Below are 20,732 nucleotides of genomic sequence, written 5' to 3'. Positions count from 1 at the left end.
ATATTAATTCGGTATATTAGGTGTTTGCGCCATTCTTATAGCACAGAGGTTATCACAAAGGCGCTATGTTTCGCACGTGACCAAAGTCTGCCACCATGGCGACATTGTTACGTATTTAATTCCAATGAGATCATTTGCAAACAATTTTCATATTTAGCAAAGCTGGACCATAACACCTGTGCACAATGGCCACTCTTTTCGAATAACATCGCACATGATCTTTAACATCCACTATGAAGCAGCTGTAATTTTTTTTTTTATATTCAACCGCAATATTAACCAGGGTGGTCGCCGGGCTCAAACCGCGAACCTCTCTGTAACAAGCGGCAAATGCATTATCGCTCGGCCAGGGTCTCAGCCCTGTTTGCTGTTCACACGTGTGGTTCCTGATTTCTCCACACCCCGTTATGTTGAGGCTGTATGTGTGTTATGTGTGTGTCAAACAAAAAGAAAGGTCCCATATTGTAGTTGCTCACCCCGAGCTATAAATGCCCTGACAGTGGCATTCTCTTTGTGGTGTTCGCCTTTTGGCATTCTCTGGTCGAACACTTTAAGACTAGGCCCTAAAGAAGGCTGTCTCTGGTGAGGACCGATCAGTTTCAAAGACAATGTATCAGAGCATGTTTTTGTTTGCATATTCACCACAAGTATATGTGGTTAATGCAGACAGGATTCCTTGAAAAAGGCTTCTGTTTGGTGTTTTAACATCTTAACACCGGTTTTATTTCCAGAAAGGGTTAAACTTATTATTTTCGTGTAATGTGTTATGTTTGGGGAGCAGTGGTGTCGCGGTTAGCGCGCTGTGCGACGAACCCGGCGACCCAAGTTAAATTCCTGCTCGCGGCCAACACCTGTGACGATTACCTGAACTGGTGCTGGGCCTCTCCTGGGTCAACTCAGCCTCAAATTAGTACCTGGTGCCCTGTGTAAACATCATCACTTGGGAGACAAAGGCGGCCGGGCATGGTGCTGGCCACCCACCACGTCGTGTGCCGTGCCGGCCTTCACAGGCCCTCGTTAACGACACATGCCCCAACAGTCTGTTAAGGCTATACGGGGGATCTTTCTCTTTGTCATGTTAGCGCACACACACACACACAGCCTTAAGGATTCGGTGTGTCCTCACCTTGAACACCTTGACCTGGCAGCTGGCAGAGTGCAGGTGCTCTGTGTATTCCCCACTCTCGTCCTGCTTGAATGTATCGAACTGGATTCGGAAGGGCACCCCCTTCTCACCGCCATGCTTGCGGGGCGTGAACTCCGTGCTGATGCAGTTCACCTGTATGCAGGTCACATCACGTGACATCGAGGAAAGCCGACGGATTATTTGGTTTTCCGTGTTGCCAGTTTTTTTTTATCGACAAACGCTTTAAAGGAGCTATCTAAACGACCGTGGTCGCTGCTAACATTTATCTGACACTGTCGAACCGGTATCACATTACGAACTTGAGTCATGCAATTGCTTCCACGTCTGGATTTCAGTCAGCACTTTTTATTTGCAGTGAGGAATTTTAAATATGAGCACGATTTGTGATAAGAGCGTACGAGTGACATTAATGTACCACCCAAGATAATTTGTACGAATTGTTGTGTGAAAGATACATGAAGGATGTGCACAGTTTAAAGATTCTTGCAGTAGTCTTACAGAAACCGCAGTATGAATGGGATATATTATTATTACTAGCCTTTTGCACGTCCAAGGACGGGTGTATTGCAGTAAATCTGAGACTTGCAAGCGAAAAGCAGACTGCGACGTGATATATTCATTGCATCAACTCGTGTGCAATTTGTAAGGGCGCGGTGACACAGACTTACTTCATTTTAAGGGGGTTCTGCCTTTGTAGTGAGGGTTGTAAGTTGACGCTGAGGAGGGGGCAGGTGGCGCCTCGCCCCCCCCCCCCATGTGGAGTGACGTCACCCGCTAATTATTATTAATGTAGAGGGGTGTCCATTTGGAGGACGTCACCTGTTCATGATTATTAATTAGGGGGCTGTTTCATGTGGAGTGACATCACCTGCTCATGATTTTTAATGAGGGGTTCTCCATTCGGAGTGCCGTCACCCACTCATTATTAATAATGAGGGGCGGGTCCATGTGGAGGACGTAACCTGTTCATTATGATTTATGAGGGGGGCTGGTCGACGTGGAGTGACGTCACGAGCGTTACACACTGACATTCTTGGGTAAATATAGTAGTAAATTGCCGGGGAGTGGAGCATTTACACAGTAGTTAGCACACTACGCTTATCAACTCTATGACCGGAGTTCAATTCCCACACTGGTTGGCGTCGGTGTGGGAATAATATATAAACCATTCCTGAACCTGCTCCCTTCCTTCACCAACCCACCCTGGCCACCATGGTCAAACAATCCCCATGAGTGACATGGCATGTAAAGGTTGTCATCCACCGGTGGATTGACAAAGGGCTATAAATATTATTTATTACGATGATTATTAATTCAGAGTTATCGGATGGTCGAGCTCAGTACTGGCCTGGCCGTGTTACCTGGATGAAGGCGGAGGAGCGCTTGGTTGGGTCCCAGAGGAACTCGACGGTGTTGAGCTGAGTGGGGTTCGTGCGTGGGTCCACAATCCCCACGGAGAGCGGCACGTCTAACCATGTGTGGAAGAAATACGGCAACGAATTAACAAAAACATTATCAGCCACAGCAAGGGCGAGGGATACATTACCATATTTTTTAGCACAGATTCACTGGTTAATAGTGTGGGTGCGCCAAAAATGTGTGCCGTCTGCTGCTTCAACAGTGAATGTTACAGATCCTGTAACAGGTCATGTGTGCCAACGTTATAGTCCACATTTGAAAATGACACGTAAATGACCTAACTGGATAAAGCAATATAGCAACGGCGCTTCCTCCCGTGAAGCTACTGCAGACCATGGCTCTCTGTGAAACAGTGCCTCCGTGATGGACTTGCACTATAAGATGGGGGCAAATAGCAAAATGATTCTTCTTCTTTCGTATGACATAATGAAAAAGCAAAAGTGTTGATGCATGTTATAGTTGAATGTTCAGTTTTGTCAACAATCCAAGGAGGCAGTAGGCAGCTACACTGCCAAGATGTGCAAGAATGTCGTGTTCATCAGTGACGTGTTTGTTCATTTGACTTGCTCTAATTCTAACACCAACCCTATTTAGGTCCAGTGTGCACATGTAATACAGAAGCAGGTAGCCAGCTCTGCATCCTGCCACCTTCTCTAACAAAGATGCTCAAAGTGTGGCATCCTTGATAAAATCCCACTGCAGGAGGAGACTGTTAGAACCTCTGGTGGTTTGGGTGGATATATTTTATCTCTAGCTGCAAAAATCCTCAAAAAATAATTTTAAAAAGTACGTTTTTCACAATGCTGGCTGGACACCCCCCAGGCGGTGATATTCGGCGGAAAGATTAAAGAAATTGATAGCGTGCCACATGTTTGTTCCGCAGTGCTTACCAGCGCAATACTGCTGGGCTCTTTGAATGGCATGCAGAGCAAATGCTGACTTGCAATTTCAGGCCCAGTCAACGTCTAGGAGATTCCTAAGAGATTTGGTGGATATGCATGGCATTTCTTTTTTGAATTTGTCACCTCGGGAGCTCGAAGAAGTGAAGCCTTAATTCTGAGAATTGGAGATCCATTGGTCACTAGTGGTGGCTGCCAGGTAAGACTTTTGGTGGACTGCTGTGAGAAGGAATGGGGCTATTTTTTTCTCCAGGTGTGGAATTATTTTCACCCCTTTTGCTAAATTAATTAATTGGCGAAGGATGGCAGCGCTCGGTGGGAGTGGCTCGAGTCGGTCAAGGAGATTCCGAAATTTGCATCTCATTGGGGTAGACAAAGCTGCCACACCCCCCCCCCACCCATATTTTGAATCGATTTAAATAAATATTATTTTTTAATTACGTTCATGATTTAATTTTTTTTGGGTGGGGGCACCACCCCCTATGCCGCAGAAAAAAATAGGGGCGGCTTTTTGACATAAAGTCGGTTCTGCAGTTGGCAAAACCGTGGCAATTACCAATGTCAAGAATGCGGTCTCCTGGGCGATTCCAGCGCCAACCCTCCAGCTGCTGGTGCTCCGTGTACTGCAGCCGCCGGTCGTGGAACACAACGCGCACGATGCTCTGCACATGAGCACACACGCCCAGCAATGCCAACCGTGAGATACAAGGCCACCGATAAATGCCTGAGGGTGGGTGCAAACTACTGGGGGTAGTGTCCTGCGGTTGCTCTCACACCGGAGTCTGGTATTATGGGGATGGTCTCGTTGTATTTGTACGTGTTTGGGTGCTTTGTTAACCTTTGTTGTACTTTGCACTACTATCGTGTTTTGTTTTGTTGTTGTAACGTTCTTACCCGCCCCTACTGGACATCTGTGAAAAATAACTCCGTAGCGCATCGGATGCCTCCGGTATAAATAAATATTTGGATTCTGAAGCGGATAAAAAAAAAGAGGGCAATCTCAAGCACATTTGAGCTTTTCGTTTTTATTCTCATTCGTTGTGCATAATGTCTATACTGTATTATTTTTTTTACATTCTATCATCTGGTCTGCAATCACTTCCATCCTGAAAATGTATCACAGATACACCTTTGTTCTGGCTACATTGAGATGTACTGCGTGGGAGGCTCGGTGTAAATAATACATGACGGTCAGACCCCAGATTGTGCACTAAGGAGACAGCGGGTGCCGAGGAGGTGTGATGAGCCACGCTCATGATTTACGCCCTGCGCTCGCTGCGAGCGATCCAGAAGGGTGCAGCAGATGCCAGCGACTGCAATTCTCAACCAGGGCAATGTTTTGTTATTTGTTATTGTATCCAATGTACCCAGTGTGATTAGAAGGAAGATGATTATTCATCGCAATACATTACTCTTATCTTATATCACACATGGGGACGTAAGTTATCGTGCGCATTCTTTGCTACCATCAAGAAAAGGTTGCCAAATCAGTTAATGACGTTTATATTTAAATAAAACAGGATGGACTTTAGTCAAACGCCAAACTCAGGCACAGTTCCAGGGCTGATGGATAGGGGAGCGAGGGAGCGGTGGGGGGTAGTTGGTTTGCAAGGGTGGAAGGTGGGAAACGCGGCCCAAGAACAGCGCGTCCTTGTGGCGTGCATCTGCCGGTTTGTTTTCAGCGTGCCTTTTGAGAGACGGTGGCTGCGAGCATTACCTTCACGAGCTTCCCGTTGAGCTCAGCCAACTCCCCGATCTTCCTGTTGTCCAGCAAACGCACTTCGTACGACTGCCCTACGCAAGTGTAGGGACGGCACGGCAAGAAACAGGAGAGATGGCACAGCGTAAACAAGGCAGAACGGTACCGCTCGCTCTTCCCCAATTTTAATGGGCCAAAAAACATCAGCGGGAGAACTGGTATTGTGGGCTGCGCGTCCGTGGACAGACCGTTCCGAAATGTCTTGGCAGTGACGGCGGTTAACGTAAACTCACGATGAGTTGTAACACCGCTTCTCAGCCGTTTGGCACAGTGCAGTTATTTGTTTCAAGCGTAGTAGCTGATGCGTACCACGTTGGGATTGCCTGTATCAATGGGGCTTGCCCACTGTTTACGTACGGTGTCTTGATGTGCGGTAGCACTTAGATGCTATGTACATCTACGTTGTATTGTACTCTGTCCAGATGTAATGGTGCAGGAAACATTGGACACTGGATATTACTGTGGGTTAAATGTCACAGTGATATGGCCTGAGATATAGGTATGTGGCATTAAAAACAAAGTTGCAAAGAAGTTAAATGACATAATAAATCCTGCCTTATTTTTTATTACATTTTTTTTACTTCATGAACCTTAGTTGGATTCATAATATTTTCGAGAAGAATTAAAAGATGGCTTGGGCACGTGTTGAGATGAGACAGAGAAGATGCGTTTAGAAGAACTATGGAGATGTCATCAGTGCAGGGTGGCAGGAGGAAAGGGAGACCGAGGGTGAGAGGGAAGGATGCTATGAAACGAGATGTGAGGAGAGTGGATGTGACAACAGAAGAGGCACAGAATAGCTGCTCATGGGGAAAAAAATGCAAGTAGCCAACCCCAGGCAATAATGGGAACTTCTGGCATTAATGTGCTCCCTCTCATTCGGGTCAAAGATCAAACAAAACCTGAGCCACGGTTCAATCCCCCCATTCGCGCAGCCAGGCACAACGGGGGTGCGCTTACCCAAGTCAGCGCGGCTGCTAGGTCAGGCTGTTCTGGCGCTACCGGGCCGCATCGGTTGCCACGTTAACAACCCCTAAACACTGCGACGCGCGAGATGGTGCGATTTCCAACTTTTGGGAATAAATTAGTGAGAGGCACCGACGGCAACAAAGTGACGCGTGGCCACCGACACGAGCGAGCGTGCGCCGGGGCGCAGGGAGCGCAGCTCACTCACGACATAAACACGATGCCACAGTTGGCATCGTGCGGTGGAAGCAATTGCAGCATAATGCAATGGGGAACGTAAAAAAACAAATCACACACACGCCAAGATAAATAAATTATTAACCGACCGCTACGCATCATTTTTACTTCCTGATAGCGTGTGCCTAACGATGTCGTTGCTATGTGGTACCAGCATTTTACGCTCGAGCGGGATTGCCCAACGATGAAATCTAAGAGCGTGCGCTCGTAAAGTGCACTCATGCCCATCGAGTCCTCCTTCCCTTCCCGAGCTCATGCAGGTGCTCTCTGCGTTCTAGTCGTGGAATCCATCAACTTTATTCCACTCCATGTGTTGTTTTTTTTGCATACCGTACACAATCACACGCGGTACACCACCTGTGCAGCCGAGGCAGTGCCCACATGCTGGTGCAGACTGCGTGGACACCCGTGACCGACATCATCACAGGTAGCTTTATTAATCTGCTGTCAAAGCGCGAAAGGCATTCAATATCCAGAGGCTGAGCTGTCAGCACGGGCGAGAGAGAGAGAGACGGTGAAACCAGAAACACTTCACGGAGGTGGCGTTTGATGCATGTTTGCAGGGGAGGACAGCGGGAAGAAGGACTGAGACTCGACTTAATTACCACCCTGCACCCAATACCTGGCTCCACGTGAGCCAGAAATCAGCACAAATGTCAGTCTGGCCAGACTCCGTAATATTAATGGCGCTGCTAAACTGACAGAAATATGCACTTTAGTGCTGTAAAACGCCACCTCTACTGAACATGACCACACTCAAGCCCTGAAATCGTTGAGTCGTGTCCTTTGGGACTGCAAAGAGCACGTAAAACTTTGTCCGGCACAAAGTCTCAGGTAATAACGTGGACTGGTCTCATGCTACCCTTTGCTCTGAACATAAAGCTTTTTAAAAACGAAATCAACATGGGTCATCTCTGGTTACTGCTACATCACTTGTATTTCATCTGAACATTCGGAACCCCGTATACAAACAGCGTTATCAGGAGGTGGGGCTGACGGTCAATTAGCATTGTGTGTGTAACTTACGTTGCACAAGTCAATTGTAAATCGGACACTGAGGGACGCCAACGTCACACAGAAGCTTCTAGCTCAGCGTTTCACGTGGATCGTGTCAAACAGCCCCATGAGAAAACTGAGATTATATGGCAACGAGCACAGATGTGACAGTTGCCTTACCTGTGCCGAGTGCCCTATATGCGTCCATGGAAGGAACATGCAACCCAACAAAACTAAAAACTCTGATGATAGGTACGTCTGATGCGTCTTTAAATGTTAAATATGTTAAAGTTAGAATTGCATTATTACGGCTCTCTAATACATCAATGCAGTGACATCAGTCGACTGCTATGAGAGAGCAGCTGGCCACGATTCATTTTCATTAGCCATGATATATCCACTGCTGGATGAAGGCCATCTCTCACAGTCACGTGATGCAACAGTCAATTTAGCTGCCCGTCGATTAAATGTTTTTAAAAAAATTCGAAATATGTTTTTTTCATATAGAAAGTTTAAATGTCTCGGACAGCCTGGGACCCAGGGCCTGAATAGCTACAAGATCGGGGCCATTCGTTTTTGGTTGGTTTCTCTCTTCCCTGAAGATGGGTGTGATCAGGGCTTCATTTCAGTCAGCTTTGTCTGGAGGCCGACCTGGAATAACACTTCCGCAGCTGGTACACAAATCCTCTCCGCGTGCCCGTGGCCGCCAGTCACATGCCACCTACTCCAGTATACCAACGACGCAGAAAACATTCGGTCAATCGGCGGGCAGCAGCACCGCGTACCCTGGTTGAGGTAGGTGAGCGTCTCTTCGTGCAGCTTGATGGCCGGCGAGCTGGCCGCGCACATCACGTACTGGAGCGGCGGCGACTTGGAGTCTGGCTCGCTGGGCATGTTGCTCTCCTCCTGCTTGAAGATGGGCAGCGCCAACACGTCTCTGCAGGCGTGCACACACACAAAGAAGAGCGTGGGGAAAATTAAAACAATGCACGCGCCGCGGCTATGGAGGTGAAGGGGGTGGGGGAAGGTGACACGTGCAGTCATCATAGGTGGCTGCCGCAGACTGCTGAGAGCTAAGCATTTTTTGGGGGGGCAAAATTTTATTTCGCGGCGCTCGCTTCAGGCTGACAGCTTTTCAGAACGCTTGAACAACAATCCATGTCCGCAATCTCTCCATCGGCGGCAGGGGCAGCTCGACCCAGACTGTGCGGACGCAGCCCGTCAGCACCGTCACTCGTCGCGCCTGTCACTCCGCGGAGTCAGAGGCGAGTGGCGTCGACCCCCACCACCCCCCCCCCCCCCCCCCGGACAGCGCCACACGCCGCAAAAGCAAAGTTCGCTCGCTCGCTCGCACGGCATGACCAAACAATGCAGGCTGGCTATTACATAATCCGATTAAACTTTTCGAGATCGTATCATGGCCAAAGCTGTTGATGCCACCATGCCGACGCTTTATATCTTTACACTTTAAACGATGTTCATTAGGGGGAGCGAGCGGGCGGGCGGGCGGGCGGTGGCATGACGGTTAGCACACAACCGTGCCATGAACCATACGACCCGAGTTTGAATCCCGCCCACGGCTAACATCAGTGGTGAGTGATATCTGAACCAATATTGGATCCTCCCTCTTTTTACCAACTCACACTGGCCAGTGTTGTGTTCAGTCAAAACAACCCTCATGACCAATAGGGGGTGAGGAGGAGGCCTTGATCCAGAAGTGGATTGGCCAAGGCCATACGTGACGATTATTAATATTCGTCATCATTCAACACAGCTTTCCCAAGTCGCCACTCTGTTCCACATTCCTGCGAGGAAAATATCCATCTAGAATCTGCACACGAGCTGATTTATGACTTAATTGCTTAGTGTAATTGTTTAAAAACTAATTGTGTGAATATTATACAATTGAACTGTATTATAACTGCATTTTAACTTTAGGGTGATTGATCAGTGTGACTATGCTATTGAAAATGTACCTTGCACCGCATTTTTTACGTTTTCATGAAATCTTATATCGTAACAAGCTTACGTTTTACTGACAGTGTAAATGTTGCGCGAAATGTCAAAGTCTACTCTGCAAGTGGCCACCAGAACCTCCATCCTCCAGATAATGGGGAGAGGTAAAAGTTTAATTGAAATCTTAACTGCTATTCAAATTAACTTGTTTCATTGCTATTAAGCGTAACGTATCATATTATTTAAAAACTCAAACTCGTGAACAACACTGCCTTATCATCATGAGACCTCCCTTGCCAGTATCAAAATATAAGAATAGGTTTTACCCTTTCTGGCAATAAAACAGTTTGTGTTAAGATGTTCAAACACCCAACATGAAACTTTTTGCAAGGAATCCCGTCTGCATCAACCACACGGTACTCGTATTGAACATGCAAACAAAAACATGCTCTGGTAGTATGTGCATTGTCTGTAAAACTGATGGTCCACACCAGAGACAGCTTTCTTTAGAGCCTAGTCTCAAACAGTGTTAACACAATCGGCTTTCGCAAACCAATGTCTTGATTTTTTTAAAATATATATTTGTGTTCGGCCACGAAATGATCTTACCAAATCTGCGTCGTGAAGGCCATCCACCATCTGACATAGCCAAACAAATTGTCACATGTGCCACACACGAATTTAACACCAACCCAAATAGTTATTGATTCAGCTCGCCCGTCAATAAAAGCTAGCATCAGATACGACGATTTGTTGAAAACTACATCAAATATAACCAGGACAAGATCCAGGAAGTCAGGATAACAAGCCATGAAGTCAGAATAAATTAATTGTGGTACTTTTAAACATGGAGATATAATTTATCTTATCAGTAAGAAATGAATGTTCGTTTTGTTTTGGGACAAACATAACCTCTGGTTTGCGCCAAATATTGAGATTGAGATTAAAGCTGATAATTAGCTTACTTATTTTGGCTTGTTTTTTTTATAAATCATACAATTATATAGACTTTGATTTCAAAAATGTAAGAAGCATGAGGGCGACTCACGAAAATGGCAAGATGAAAAAATATAAATGAATAGCGATGGAAAATGGATAATGGCGGATGATGATGCGTGGTGACGCTGCCGATGATAATGCTGCCGATGATGGTGGTACTGCTGCAGCCAATAATTATTGTACTAACAGTGCTCTGATGATGATGATCATGATGGCACGGCTGCTACTGCAGCAGCTCATTATAGCTCATCAGATTTATTCATAACTCATCGGATTCCTCCAGGATAAATAAATATAATGATTCTTATGATGTCAGTCGAGCGTTAAATGTCACCCTAGGCTGAACGTGGCGGTGTTCAACTCGTTTACAAAAGCAACTCAGCACGGAGGCACAGCCACTGCATCCAGCCTGGAATTGCACACAGGCTCTCTCCTGACACCAATGCCACAGTGTTCAGCGCGCTGCCACCCAACCCATCACTACCTCTGCCCGTCTGGCACAGCTGATAAGGGGATGCACGTGTGACGACACCAATTTAAAGGACGTCGCCCGCTTCCCAACGTTGCCCTCCCCCCACCTGCCCCCCATGGTGAATTCACGCAGCCGCGGGCCAATACGGGGTAATCATTCGTGTCGTTCAAGCTCCGTGTTACCAATGCGCCAAGCGCGGTGCTTTGATGACCCAATTAACGCGCCCACACGCAAGGTTCAGGTTAAATGAAGTTAGTCAAAGATTTGATTTGTTTCCTTAAGCTAATAAGCGGCGCGTAGAGGAGGTTAATTATTCATTGAAAAGTTGGGGGATTTTTTTGTACTACATTTTTGAGTAACGCGCGTACGTACGGCTCTTTATGCAGCAAAACGAATAACTAACGACACGTGGCTGTGCGCGCGTCCTGTGTGCGTGCGCGTACCGTGAACACGGCTACCCGAGTTCGATTATCCCGCTCACGACCAAGAGCAGTGGCGAATATTTGAACCGGTCCTGTGCCTTCCTTAGGTCGTCTCAGCCGTAAATGAGTACTGTAGCTGGTGCGGTGCAACCACGTGAACACTGGGGACACAAAGCAGGATTTAATAGGTGCTTGCCAACAGCACTTTCCCCAACGGTCTTTTATAGGCTACATGGGGGATCTTTGTCTTTTTTTATTTGACCAGAAAAAAAACGAAACACCATATATCATGTTATAGACAGCTCAGTTGTAGATATGTTATTAGCCACATTAAAATATTGTGAAAGGTAATATTGCTACGACTTAATGTACTGTATTGTGAGTAAAATGTTAAACTTTTAACGTGCATAGTTTTTATCATTACAAGTAATATTTTGCAGAACTGTTAATCCGCTGCTGGATGAAGGCCTCTGGCTGAGTTCATGGCGCAATGCGCTCGCCGCCCCTACGTTCACACACCAACTACACTTTGAGTTGATTTAGACTATTGCGCCCAAGCGCTTCATTGACTATATGTATTAGTCAGATGTGGTATCTATCCACTTAATGAATTGAGCGCTGTACTTAAGCATTTATTCAGAACGTATTACTGGCGCCTCAAGAAGAGCGATGTGACTAACAATGGACCATTTGTCGTCACTGATTTTTTTTCTCCCCAATAAACATTAAGTGTTATACGTGTATAAAGACACGATTACACTCCCTTTACATACGGATGGTTTGTTTCAAGCACTGTTCCCGGCCAGACTCGACCGATGAATAAGCAGAACATCGACCTCCTTACTCGTTTGGTTCTTTCTACCTCCTTCCCACGTCTGTCCCTCGACAAAAGACAAGACGGGCATTTTGTAGACGTCTCATCATCCACGCGGGCCCGCTGGGAGTGCGTCTTTTATCAGCAGGATTTTGGTTCAACACAAGCGAAACTGTGGACCGGTTTCGACATTCAGTGTGCCATCAGCAAGTCACGAAGCGTATTGGAGACTGGTGAAATAACCGACGCGAGCAGTGGGTTGACAAAAGGGCCGTGCAGAATGCTTGTTACAATTGTGGATTTTAGTGATGTGCATTGTTTCATGTGTTTTTAGAAAGAACGTGTTTTTTTTTTTGGTAATGTTCGATGAAACTCCAAATTGTAATATTTAGTACCGCACTTAAGCAGGTGATTTAATCGCGTGCTTTCAATGGGATACAAAGGCCACCGCGGATAAATCGTGCAACCAATACACAAGCCCATAAGCCGACAGCCCCGAATTCGTTGCGACAAAAAATGGAACAGCCTAAAATAATCAATTGGCGTTTGATCGAAGCGGCTCTCGTACAACACGTGAAGTATGGTGGACACTGGGGGATGGGGTGGTGGGACACGTCAGACGACGTCTTTAGCGAGCGTTTCAAGACAATCACCGGCTCGGATGTTAATGCGCAAAAAAGCGCACTCAGCACCGCGATCTCTGCGGGCCGTGTAAATCAACCCGGCCCGTTTGAAGATCGCTAATGAGCGCAGGGGGGGGGGGGTGCGGGGAAGTCGAGCCCACCACCACCACCACCATCATCATCCTCCATGTGAACACGGGAGCTCCGTTTCATGTGCGGAGACGCGGGCGTAACCCCCGCTGGTGGCCCTCGCTCACCTGCCCCCGAGAGGCGCCACGCTATCGGGCCGCACATCTCGGCAGTAAAATGTAGCACGGGGGGGGACAGCGCAACGGACGGGCTCAATAAATACAAATCAGGAGTCGTAAATCAACAAACCGCGCCACGCACCCTTCTCCGTCTCTCTCTCTCTCTCTGCAGTGGTTGGCCGCGGAGGATTTATTTTTGTATTTCACCAGGTAAGGCTCAATGAGCTAAATGGCTCTTTTTCAGGAACGACCCGGCCACAAATGATAGCTCGAGGGGGTCGGTAACCCGCGGTTCCGGAGCCGCACGCGGCTCTTTAAAGACTGCTTCGTGACGTTATTTAGTAAGGATCACCGTCTCGTATTCACCACTACAGTGCATTGCAGCTCTTGAAAGAGTTTTTTTTTACCGAATTCGAAAAGAAAATGCCTCTTCTTGTTAATTTAGTTGCCGACCTCTGTGATTGCTCAACGAAGTAGCTTGTCATCAAGGTGTACATTTATAGCAGCCAAATACTCTAAACGCATGTTTCTAAATGTGGAGGGAAAAAAACCGGAGGACCCGGAAAAAAATCCACGTAATTACGGGGAGAACATGCAAACTCCAAATATACAACCAGGCGTCAGGGTCGGGATCGAACCGAGGTCCTCCTGTATAGCAAGCGAGGTAATTAACATCTCTCCACCGTGGCACCCCAACTCGTAAACCTTCTGTCTTATTTAAAATGTGAATAGGTAAAGCGAAATGCATGTTCCTGAGTGAGCATCTCGACCGTGGCTGTGAGAGTGGCTGTGAGGGTGGCTGTGAGGGTATAAGAGTGGATCGTGTTAAAGTGGGGCTGGTTATTGGGATCGGCGGAGGAAACCAAAGTTTGGACACAATTGATTTTCAGTAACAGTTTAGTCAAGGTATACACAAAGACTGTTGGGGCAAGTGATGTGAGCAAGAACCTATGAAGGCCAATATATGTACAATATTAAGGTGTAATACAACACAATATGAGTCTGCAGTCCTAATTAGGGATGCCTTCATTCAGCAGTGGACTGACAAATTAAGTTTGTGTTAATCAGCTGTTGGATAAAGGCCTCCAAACACCGCGTCGGATGTTTGACCATACTTCACCACACTGGGCAGTGTGGATTGGCAGAGATGGAGGTTCAGATTATAACTCGCCACTAATGCTGGACGGCGGTCGGGAATCGAACTCAGGTACCCGGGTTTATAGCGGAGTGCGCTAATCACTGCGCCACCGATCCCCGCACACAGACACATGCACGTATTGTAACCAGGTCAAGAGCGTATTCAGACAAATTCGATTTGGCAAAGGTGACCTCGGTTACAGACAGAGCCTTAGTTAACAATTTAACATTCAGCGCCACTGTACAACACCCATGGACATTATTAGTACTGTGATAATGAAACCGCGTTTCTATGACATTTCCATAAAGAATCTAACTCAAACAAAATACATTCCAATTTCATTATCATGCTGAGACACGGAGATCCTTTCAAACGGCGACATAATTGTTTTTCGTTGACAAAAAAAATATATGCATTTATAAAACGTCCACGTTTGAACCAGATATCACTCGCCTTTGATGTTCGCCTTGAGCGGGAATCGAACGGCTTGAAGCTTTACTCGAAATTGATGATCATCATCTAAACATCGAAAATCGTCCACAACGTGCTTGCCACACTGGGGTCAGCGTGAATCCTCTTCATTAACTCACCATTAACCGTGCACTAAAGCGGTCTCCTGGGTCGACATAAAGCGAACAACCACCGCGTCCCAAGCACACGCGTCTTCTCTCCCCCTCCCCGCCGTGCCTTCCCCGCTACCTGCCCATTCCCCGTACTACCTCCTCCTCCTCCCAAACACAAGCCACCCATGCCTGCCGGGAGGCTCGCTTACCGCAGGTAGCTGTTGGGAGGCGTGTACTGGTGATAGTGCTCCGGCTGCGTGTGCCAAAATAGCATCTTGACCCGGCGAGCAGGTGGCGGGTGGCTGGGACTTGGGAGAGTCGAGCGAGGAGGCGCTGCTGCGGGTGAGAGGAGACGCGAGGACGAGGTCCCTCCTCGTCCTTCTGATTTGCCTCGAGCGAGCAGAGCGGTGAAGCGAGCACCCCCTAACTCAGCCCACAAGGTACCCCTCTGGGTTACGCACAGCACCTGGCCGCTTGCTCTGAGCACAACTGCCCGAGACAGCCGATGCCGCTTATATATAAAATGCACCCCCCTCTCTCGCCGTCCCCTCTCCTCCACCTCCAGTAGACACAAACAAACGCGCACACCCTCACCTGCACGACAAGCACTTCTCCCTTATTTGTGGTTGCGCCCTTCCCCGATTATAACCACCACCCACCCACCACCACCACCTACACTCCCTGTTTAATGAAAATGTAAATTGATTTTGGGAGTCCGATTGCCGCGAGTCGCGTGCCGCCGCCTGCAGGACAAACGCGGCGCTCACAGCGGGGGACGAGCGTCGGGAGGCGGGTGACACACGCGTGTGTGCGTGTGTGTGTCTGTGTGTGTGTCTGCGAGTGTGTGCGTGTGTGTCTGCGAGTGTGTGTGCGTGTGTGTCTGCGAGTGTGTGCGTGTGTGTCTGCGCGTGTGTGTGCGTGTGTGTCTGCGTGTGTGTGTGCGTGTGTGTCTGTGTGTCTGCGCGTGTGTGTGTCTGCGCGTGTAGTCTGTGTATGTGTGTCTGCGTGTGTGTCTGCGCGTGTGTGTGCGTGCGTGTCTGTGTCTGCGTGTGTCTGCGCCTGTGTGCGCGCGCGTGTGTGTCTGCGTGTGTGTCTGCGCGTGTGTGTGCGTCTGCGCGTGTGTGTGTCTGTGCGTGTGTGTGTCTGCGCGTGTGTTGGGGGTGGGGATGGACTTTGCAAAGCCACGGCGCTATCAGCGGCGTTGCGATTGTGCGTGAGTGCGGTGCAGCCGCATCGGGCCCAGGGGCCAGAGCGCCCCAGGTGCCCGGCCTACGAGTAAGGGGTGGGAGGGATTGGACAGAGTTCCCCAATTCCATCCCCTTGCATCGGGGGTCTGTGCCTTCCACGCTACTGAACACCCTCTGGTTGGTGTGCGCGCGTGTGTCAATGCTGCGGATTTCAGGCGCTGCTATTTGCGCTGCGTGAATCCTACAGTTAATACCGTATTTATATACTGTACAATAATTATAGCTGAGATAGCGTCGCTTATACATTGCATCTCAAAAACGCTGAACATCGCAAACTACATTCACAATTTCACATACGATGTGTGTGTATATAACAAATTACAGCCATGCACGTGTCGATCCACTGCAAGCATGAGTGACTTCCCACCAAGTTGTCTGATCATGGGAGTTGGTGTGATGACTATACTTCACCACACAGGTCATGCAATGCAGGTTGGTGAATGGTGCTCGGGAACATCGGCGCCCTCGTCGCGGTTTGGAGCGAGAGTCGAAACGTCGAGACGTCGGCGTCATTCTGGACAAATGTACACGGGAACGCGCCCGATCTCGTCTCATCACTGAAAATGAAGCAGGTTCCAAAGGCTTGGCACTTGCTGTTGTAGGCATGGGGGGGGGGGAACTACGGGGCGAGCGATCCACGACCACGGCTAACATCAGTGGCGAGGGTTATCTGAGCCGCTCCTGAATCTCGAACCCGCACCGAGCAGCTTGGTCCATCATCCACATTCGAAAGACGTGGGGAGTCGAAACCTTCATCTTAGCTGTGGATTTGGCCAAGGGCTGTAAAATATGTTGTTATTATTACACAACGCGTTTACAAATTTATACTCGCGTGCTTTGTGCGTTGCGGTGTGGCATGTCGATGATTGTGTTTACGTAGGAAGCCGAGATGTGCATCTTTATTGCCCACAATGAGAGACGAAGTCCGGTAAATTACCAGCACACGGCTTATTATTAACACGAGACCACCGTCACCTTGATGACAAAGGGACTGCGATGAGAGTACAGCTCGTGGCTCTCTGCGGGGGAGCGCAGTTTCCGATGCAGCACGCGTTACACAAACGAACACGTGGGGAGGGGAACTCGACACCACGCACCGCACTTTGTAAATCCACTGCTGGATGAAGGCCACCGCGTGTCGATTCAATCATGGTGGGGGCGGAGAGGGGGATGTGATCGAGAATATTCCGCGCCGGCCACTTCGGAGTTGGTGTATGTGGAGAGCACGGTTACTCAGCAACCGGTTGAGATATCAATCGCCACTGATGTTAGCCGTGCTCGGGATATTGACATGTTCGTAGCCAGGTTCACAACGCTTCCCTCAAGTGGAACACTCTGGGTCATAAACCAATCTCCTTCCCTCTCCGTGTCTTCATTCTTGATCGTTGTATTTTTGCGCTAAACCCCCTTATAGGGGGGAGTGCACTTCGCAACGACGTCCTGGTCAACCGGCGGTAAATGCTTGGTGCGCTTGAACTCTGTAAATGAGACCCAGGGGATTTTTTGGCAGTCGAGAGTTTGCGTGATCCAACAAATCCTGCTGGCTACCTTAAGCCGTGGACGTCTTAACAAGTCCGCACGACTAACGTGCGTTTAATGTGTACGCGCGCAGACACGGAACGGAGAGACGGATTTGTTCACCCCTCGTATTTCCGACCCGGGGTAGGAGACGTGGCGCACTGCGCTCTGAACCCGGCAAACCGGAGTTCGATTGCGGGCCCACGGCTAACATCAGTGGCGAGTGACACCTGAACCGATACCGGCGACCCACTCGCCCCCCACCCCCCCCCATTCTTCGTCACCAACATACATCGACGAACGTGGGTGAAGTATGGTCAAACACGGTAGGAGGTGGAGCGGGTGGGGGGGGAAGGTTTGATACAGCAGTGGATTGATCAAGGACTCTCCGTCATATCTCTGTGCGGTTTCTTCTCCTCGCCACCCTATCACTACAAGAAGCCGTGTCGCTGCGCACGACTGTCCACCATGGGATATCCTAACCCTGTGCCCGGAACCCTACGAGTGCTGGTCACGCGTCTCGCAACAACCTTCCTCTCCCCACTCACGTCGGGCATCCTCTGTGATGGAGCTCTCTGCTCAGCAGGGGGCTCCCTATGAGACCCGCGCCCAAGTTCCTTGGCGATGTTTGCTCCGTGATGATCGGCAGAGGGCGGTGTAGCAAAAGCTATTGTTGTCCTGCACTCCCGTGCTCCCCCCCCCCGTCTTCACCAACCCCGGGATGACAAAGCGTGGGGAAGTAGGGTCAAATAACCCCAAAACGACCCGCACTGACAAGGTGTAGGGAAGCCCACATCCAGCCGTGGATTAATTTCACAGACGTATTACTCGATTAATCACACACATCAGACGCAGTGCTCCCATTAACCCTTGTCGATACATTCGTAGTCAATCATGATCGATCATCAATCATTATCGATGTGATGATGTACATTACACCCCTTTGATAATCCACTGCGAAATGGAGGCCTCCCCATGCCGTTAGACCATACTTCACCACGCTGGTCAGTGCAGGTTAGCGAAGGGAGGCGGAAGATCGTTTGGGGGTGCAGGACCTGTTTAGATGTCCCTGGCGCGGGAATGGAACTCCAAGTGGCCGGATTCACAGCGAGCGCGCTAACCACGGCGCCACCACTCCCATAGTAAAATACGGGCGAGCACGGGTGGTGGGGGTGGCTTTGAGCGCCCATTAAAGCCACATAACATGAAATCAGCCTCCACTTAGCATCCCCGCTTTGAAAATAAATATTGTTTCATAGTATCGGCCTATTGGCTTGGCCTTCCAGGTAGGCAGACTTGAGTTGACCAGCAGCCAGCCGAATGCTCAAGCGAGCAAACTCTCGACAGGTTTCGACCATCTGGGTCTCATCAGCAGAGTCGAGGCACGAAACAAATGCCGCTGGTTTAATCTGCAGATGCACTAATTGTTGTTGGCGAGAGCACTCCCAAGCACACGACGGGGGTGGAGTGGGTGGAGGGGGGGCAGCACCACGAGGCGCCCAATCAGCACGTGCGGCGGAGGGCCACAATGAACCCGCGAGCTCGTAAGAACATTCCGTGCGGCCAAGCTCACTTCCTTCTTGTCTCGCACCGACCCTTTGAAATTCAGAAGAAAAAAACATCACAGAGGCGCTTTACTGTCTTTATTGCCCCTTGAAACAATCTCAATGACGGGATATGGCGCGCTAAAGGGCACATCTGACGGTATATTAACAACTTTTAAGTACTGTGTCCTACCGTTTGGAGCTGAGGATTCCGTTACCTGAAGCAGGGCTGGGTTTCGTATGGCACATCGACCACACCTGAGCGATCTGCTGCAACTGAATCGCGTGTGCAGGTCTCTGTTGCCAGTTGCGAGCAGTTAAGCAACTAGCCGCTCAGATGTTGACAAAGCCCGTTGCAGGCGATTAAGTTCAGCGGTGATTTTGAGAGTGATTTGACTGCGCACACGGATAGCTCAGGTGTCCAGTACACGCGATTTTCCTGAATATTTTTTGTTTAGGTCGCTGGTAGACCGGCAAGTGGCACGTGCCGAGTAGCTGCAGCCATACATAGCAAGATGAATACGGAATGCGATGTGCCAGGTGCGGAAATGTTTTTTTGTGGTCGCCGACCCAGACAAACGTGAGAAATTGAGCCCTAACTTTAACCATGACACTTGGTGGACACTGTGGTATATGGATTAGAAACACGGACACTGGAAGAAAAGTGTTACAGTGGCGTGTGTGAATACTTGTAGTGTAGGCTCAAGGTTGGTAAAAATGTATAGTTTAACGAAAAAAAAACAAGAAAACAAAGCTTGCAAAGAAGAACGGGGGTGCATGCTTGGAATTACACTGACAGAGAGAAGGGAGCACGGGAATCAGGAAACAATAATTATAAATACTTAATTTTGAGACAATTGTGCTTGATGATGATTAATGGTGAGATCGGTGAAGGATTGGCAGCCAAAGGAGAGAACCACAGGTGGACCAATAAGGTCTGGTCTTACACAGGAGCAAGATGGATTGTGGCACTGCGTGACCATTTGGGATGGTGACGGCATGGAGATGCACGCATCCAACAGTGGATTGAACATGGCTGATAATAACGATGGCTTACTGAGAGGCAATCTTTACTCTACGCATGTTTACATTATTTTAAACGAGAGATTGATGTCCGATATATCTATCGCATTGCTATACATAAAGGAAACATCACACTTGGTTTAGGTTATCAATTACCAGTGTGAACTGTGATGAGTTTTACTCACTTCCACGTCAATTCTACACGTTCTCACAGTGTTTTGTTGTTACCCGTTACATTTGCAGTTGCAAGTGAATTAGACCACGTGTGCTGGGATACAATTCACGAGATCCGATGCACATTTGCTTCCAGGACTGTTTTCAGGTTGAAATTATGAGTTTCTTTTAATGTATAACAAAAGTCAACAAAATCGCATCTTAGCTCGTTGATATTCGCGGTTGTGCCTCCATAGCCCTCGTATGTGTTTTTGGGTTGCTGCGCGTGTTGTTCAGCATGGTGTCTGGAAATTCGCTAAATGTGCTGGGAGCTTCACATCGGCCGGCCTACTCCAGACACAATCACTTACTGACGGCAGTGCTATACAATCCAGGGACAACGCGAGCTGCTCAATTAATTTGCTGAAGAAGCTTCCGGCACGTGCTGCGAAACGTCTGACACCATGCCGAAGAGCACGCCACACAATCCGAAAAGACATTGGAGAATTTGCACCTTCGTTGCAAATAAATAAAACACATCATCACCTCCATCATACCTCTCCCAGAAAGACACATTTGCCAAACTACC

The 20,732-nt window shown here is 48.5% G+C and overlaps 1 protein-coding gene across 2 annotated transcripts in view; it reads right to left on the bottom strand.

Moving 5' to 3' along the window:
• The window catches only part of TFCP2L1 (transcription factor CP2 like 1), a 28,802-nt gene extending 13,490 nt beyond the window's left edge, over positions 1–15,312 (bottom strand). The window contains exons 1-6 of one of the 2 annotated variants that reach the window (XM_032951455.2): positions 14,868–15,312; positions 8,209–8,360; positions 5,183–5,259; positions 4,022–4,127; positions 2,509–2,615; positions 1,127–1,279 (exon numbers count right to left, since the gene is read on the bottom strand). In XM_032951455.2, the coding sequence (XP_032807346.1) occupies positions 1,127–1,279; positions 2,509–2,615; positions 4,022–4,127; positions 5,183–5,259; positions 8,209–8,360; positions 14,868–14,932 (660 nt within the window). In that variant the 5' untranslated portion in view covers positions 14,933–15,312. The remainder of the gene's footprint in view (positions 1–1,126; positions 1,280–2,508; positions 2,616–4,021; positions 4,128–5,182; positions 5,260–8,208; positions 8,361–14,867) is intronic. The other variant, XM_032951456.2, reaches the window with a different exon arrangement.
• Between the last annotated feature and the right edge of the window lie 5,420 nt (positions 15,313–20,732).

This window comes from Petromyzon marinus, chromosome 10, assembly GCF_048934315.1.
Source record: "Petromyzon marinus isolate PM22_M1 ecotype Great Lakes invasive population chromosome 10, UKy_Petmar_22M1.pri1.0, whole genome shotgun sequence".
Lineage (NCBI taxonomy): Eukaryota > Metazoa > Chordata > Hyperoartia > Petromyzontiformes > Petromyzontidae > Petromyzon > Petromyzon marinus.
Note: the sequence above shows the minus strand (reverse complement) of the source record. Positions and strands in the feature narration are given on the sequence as shown.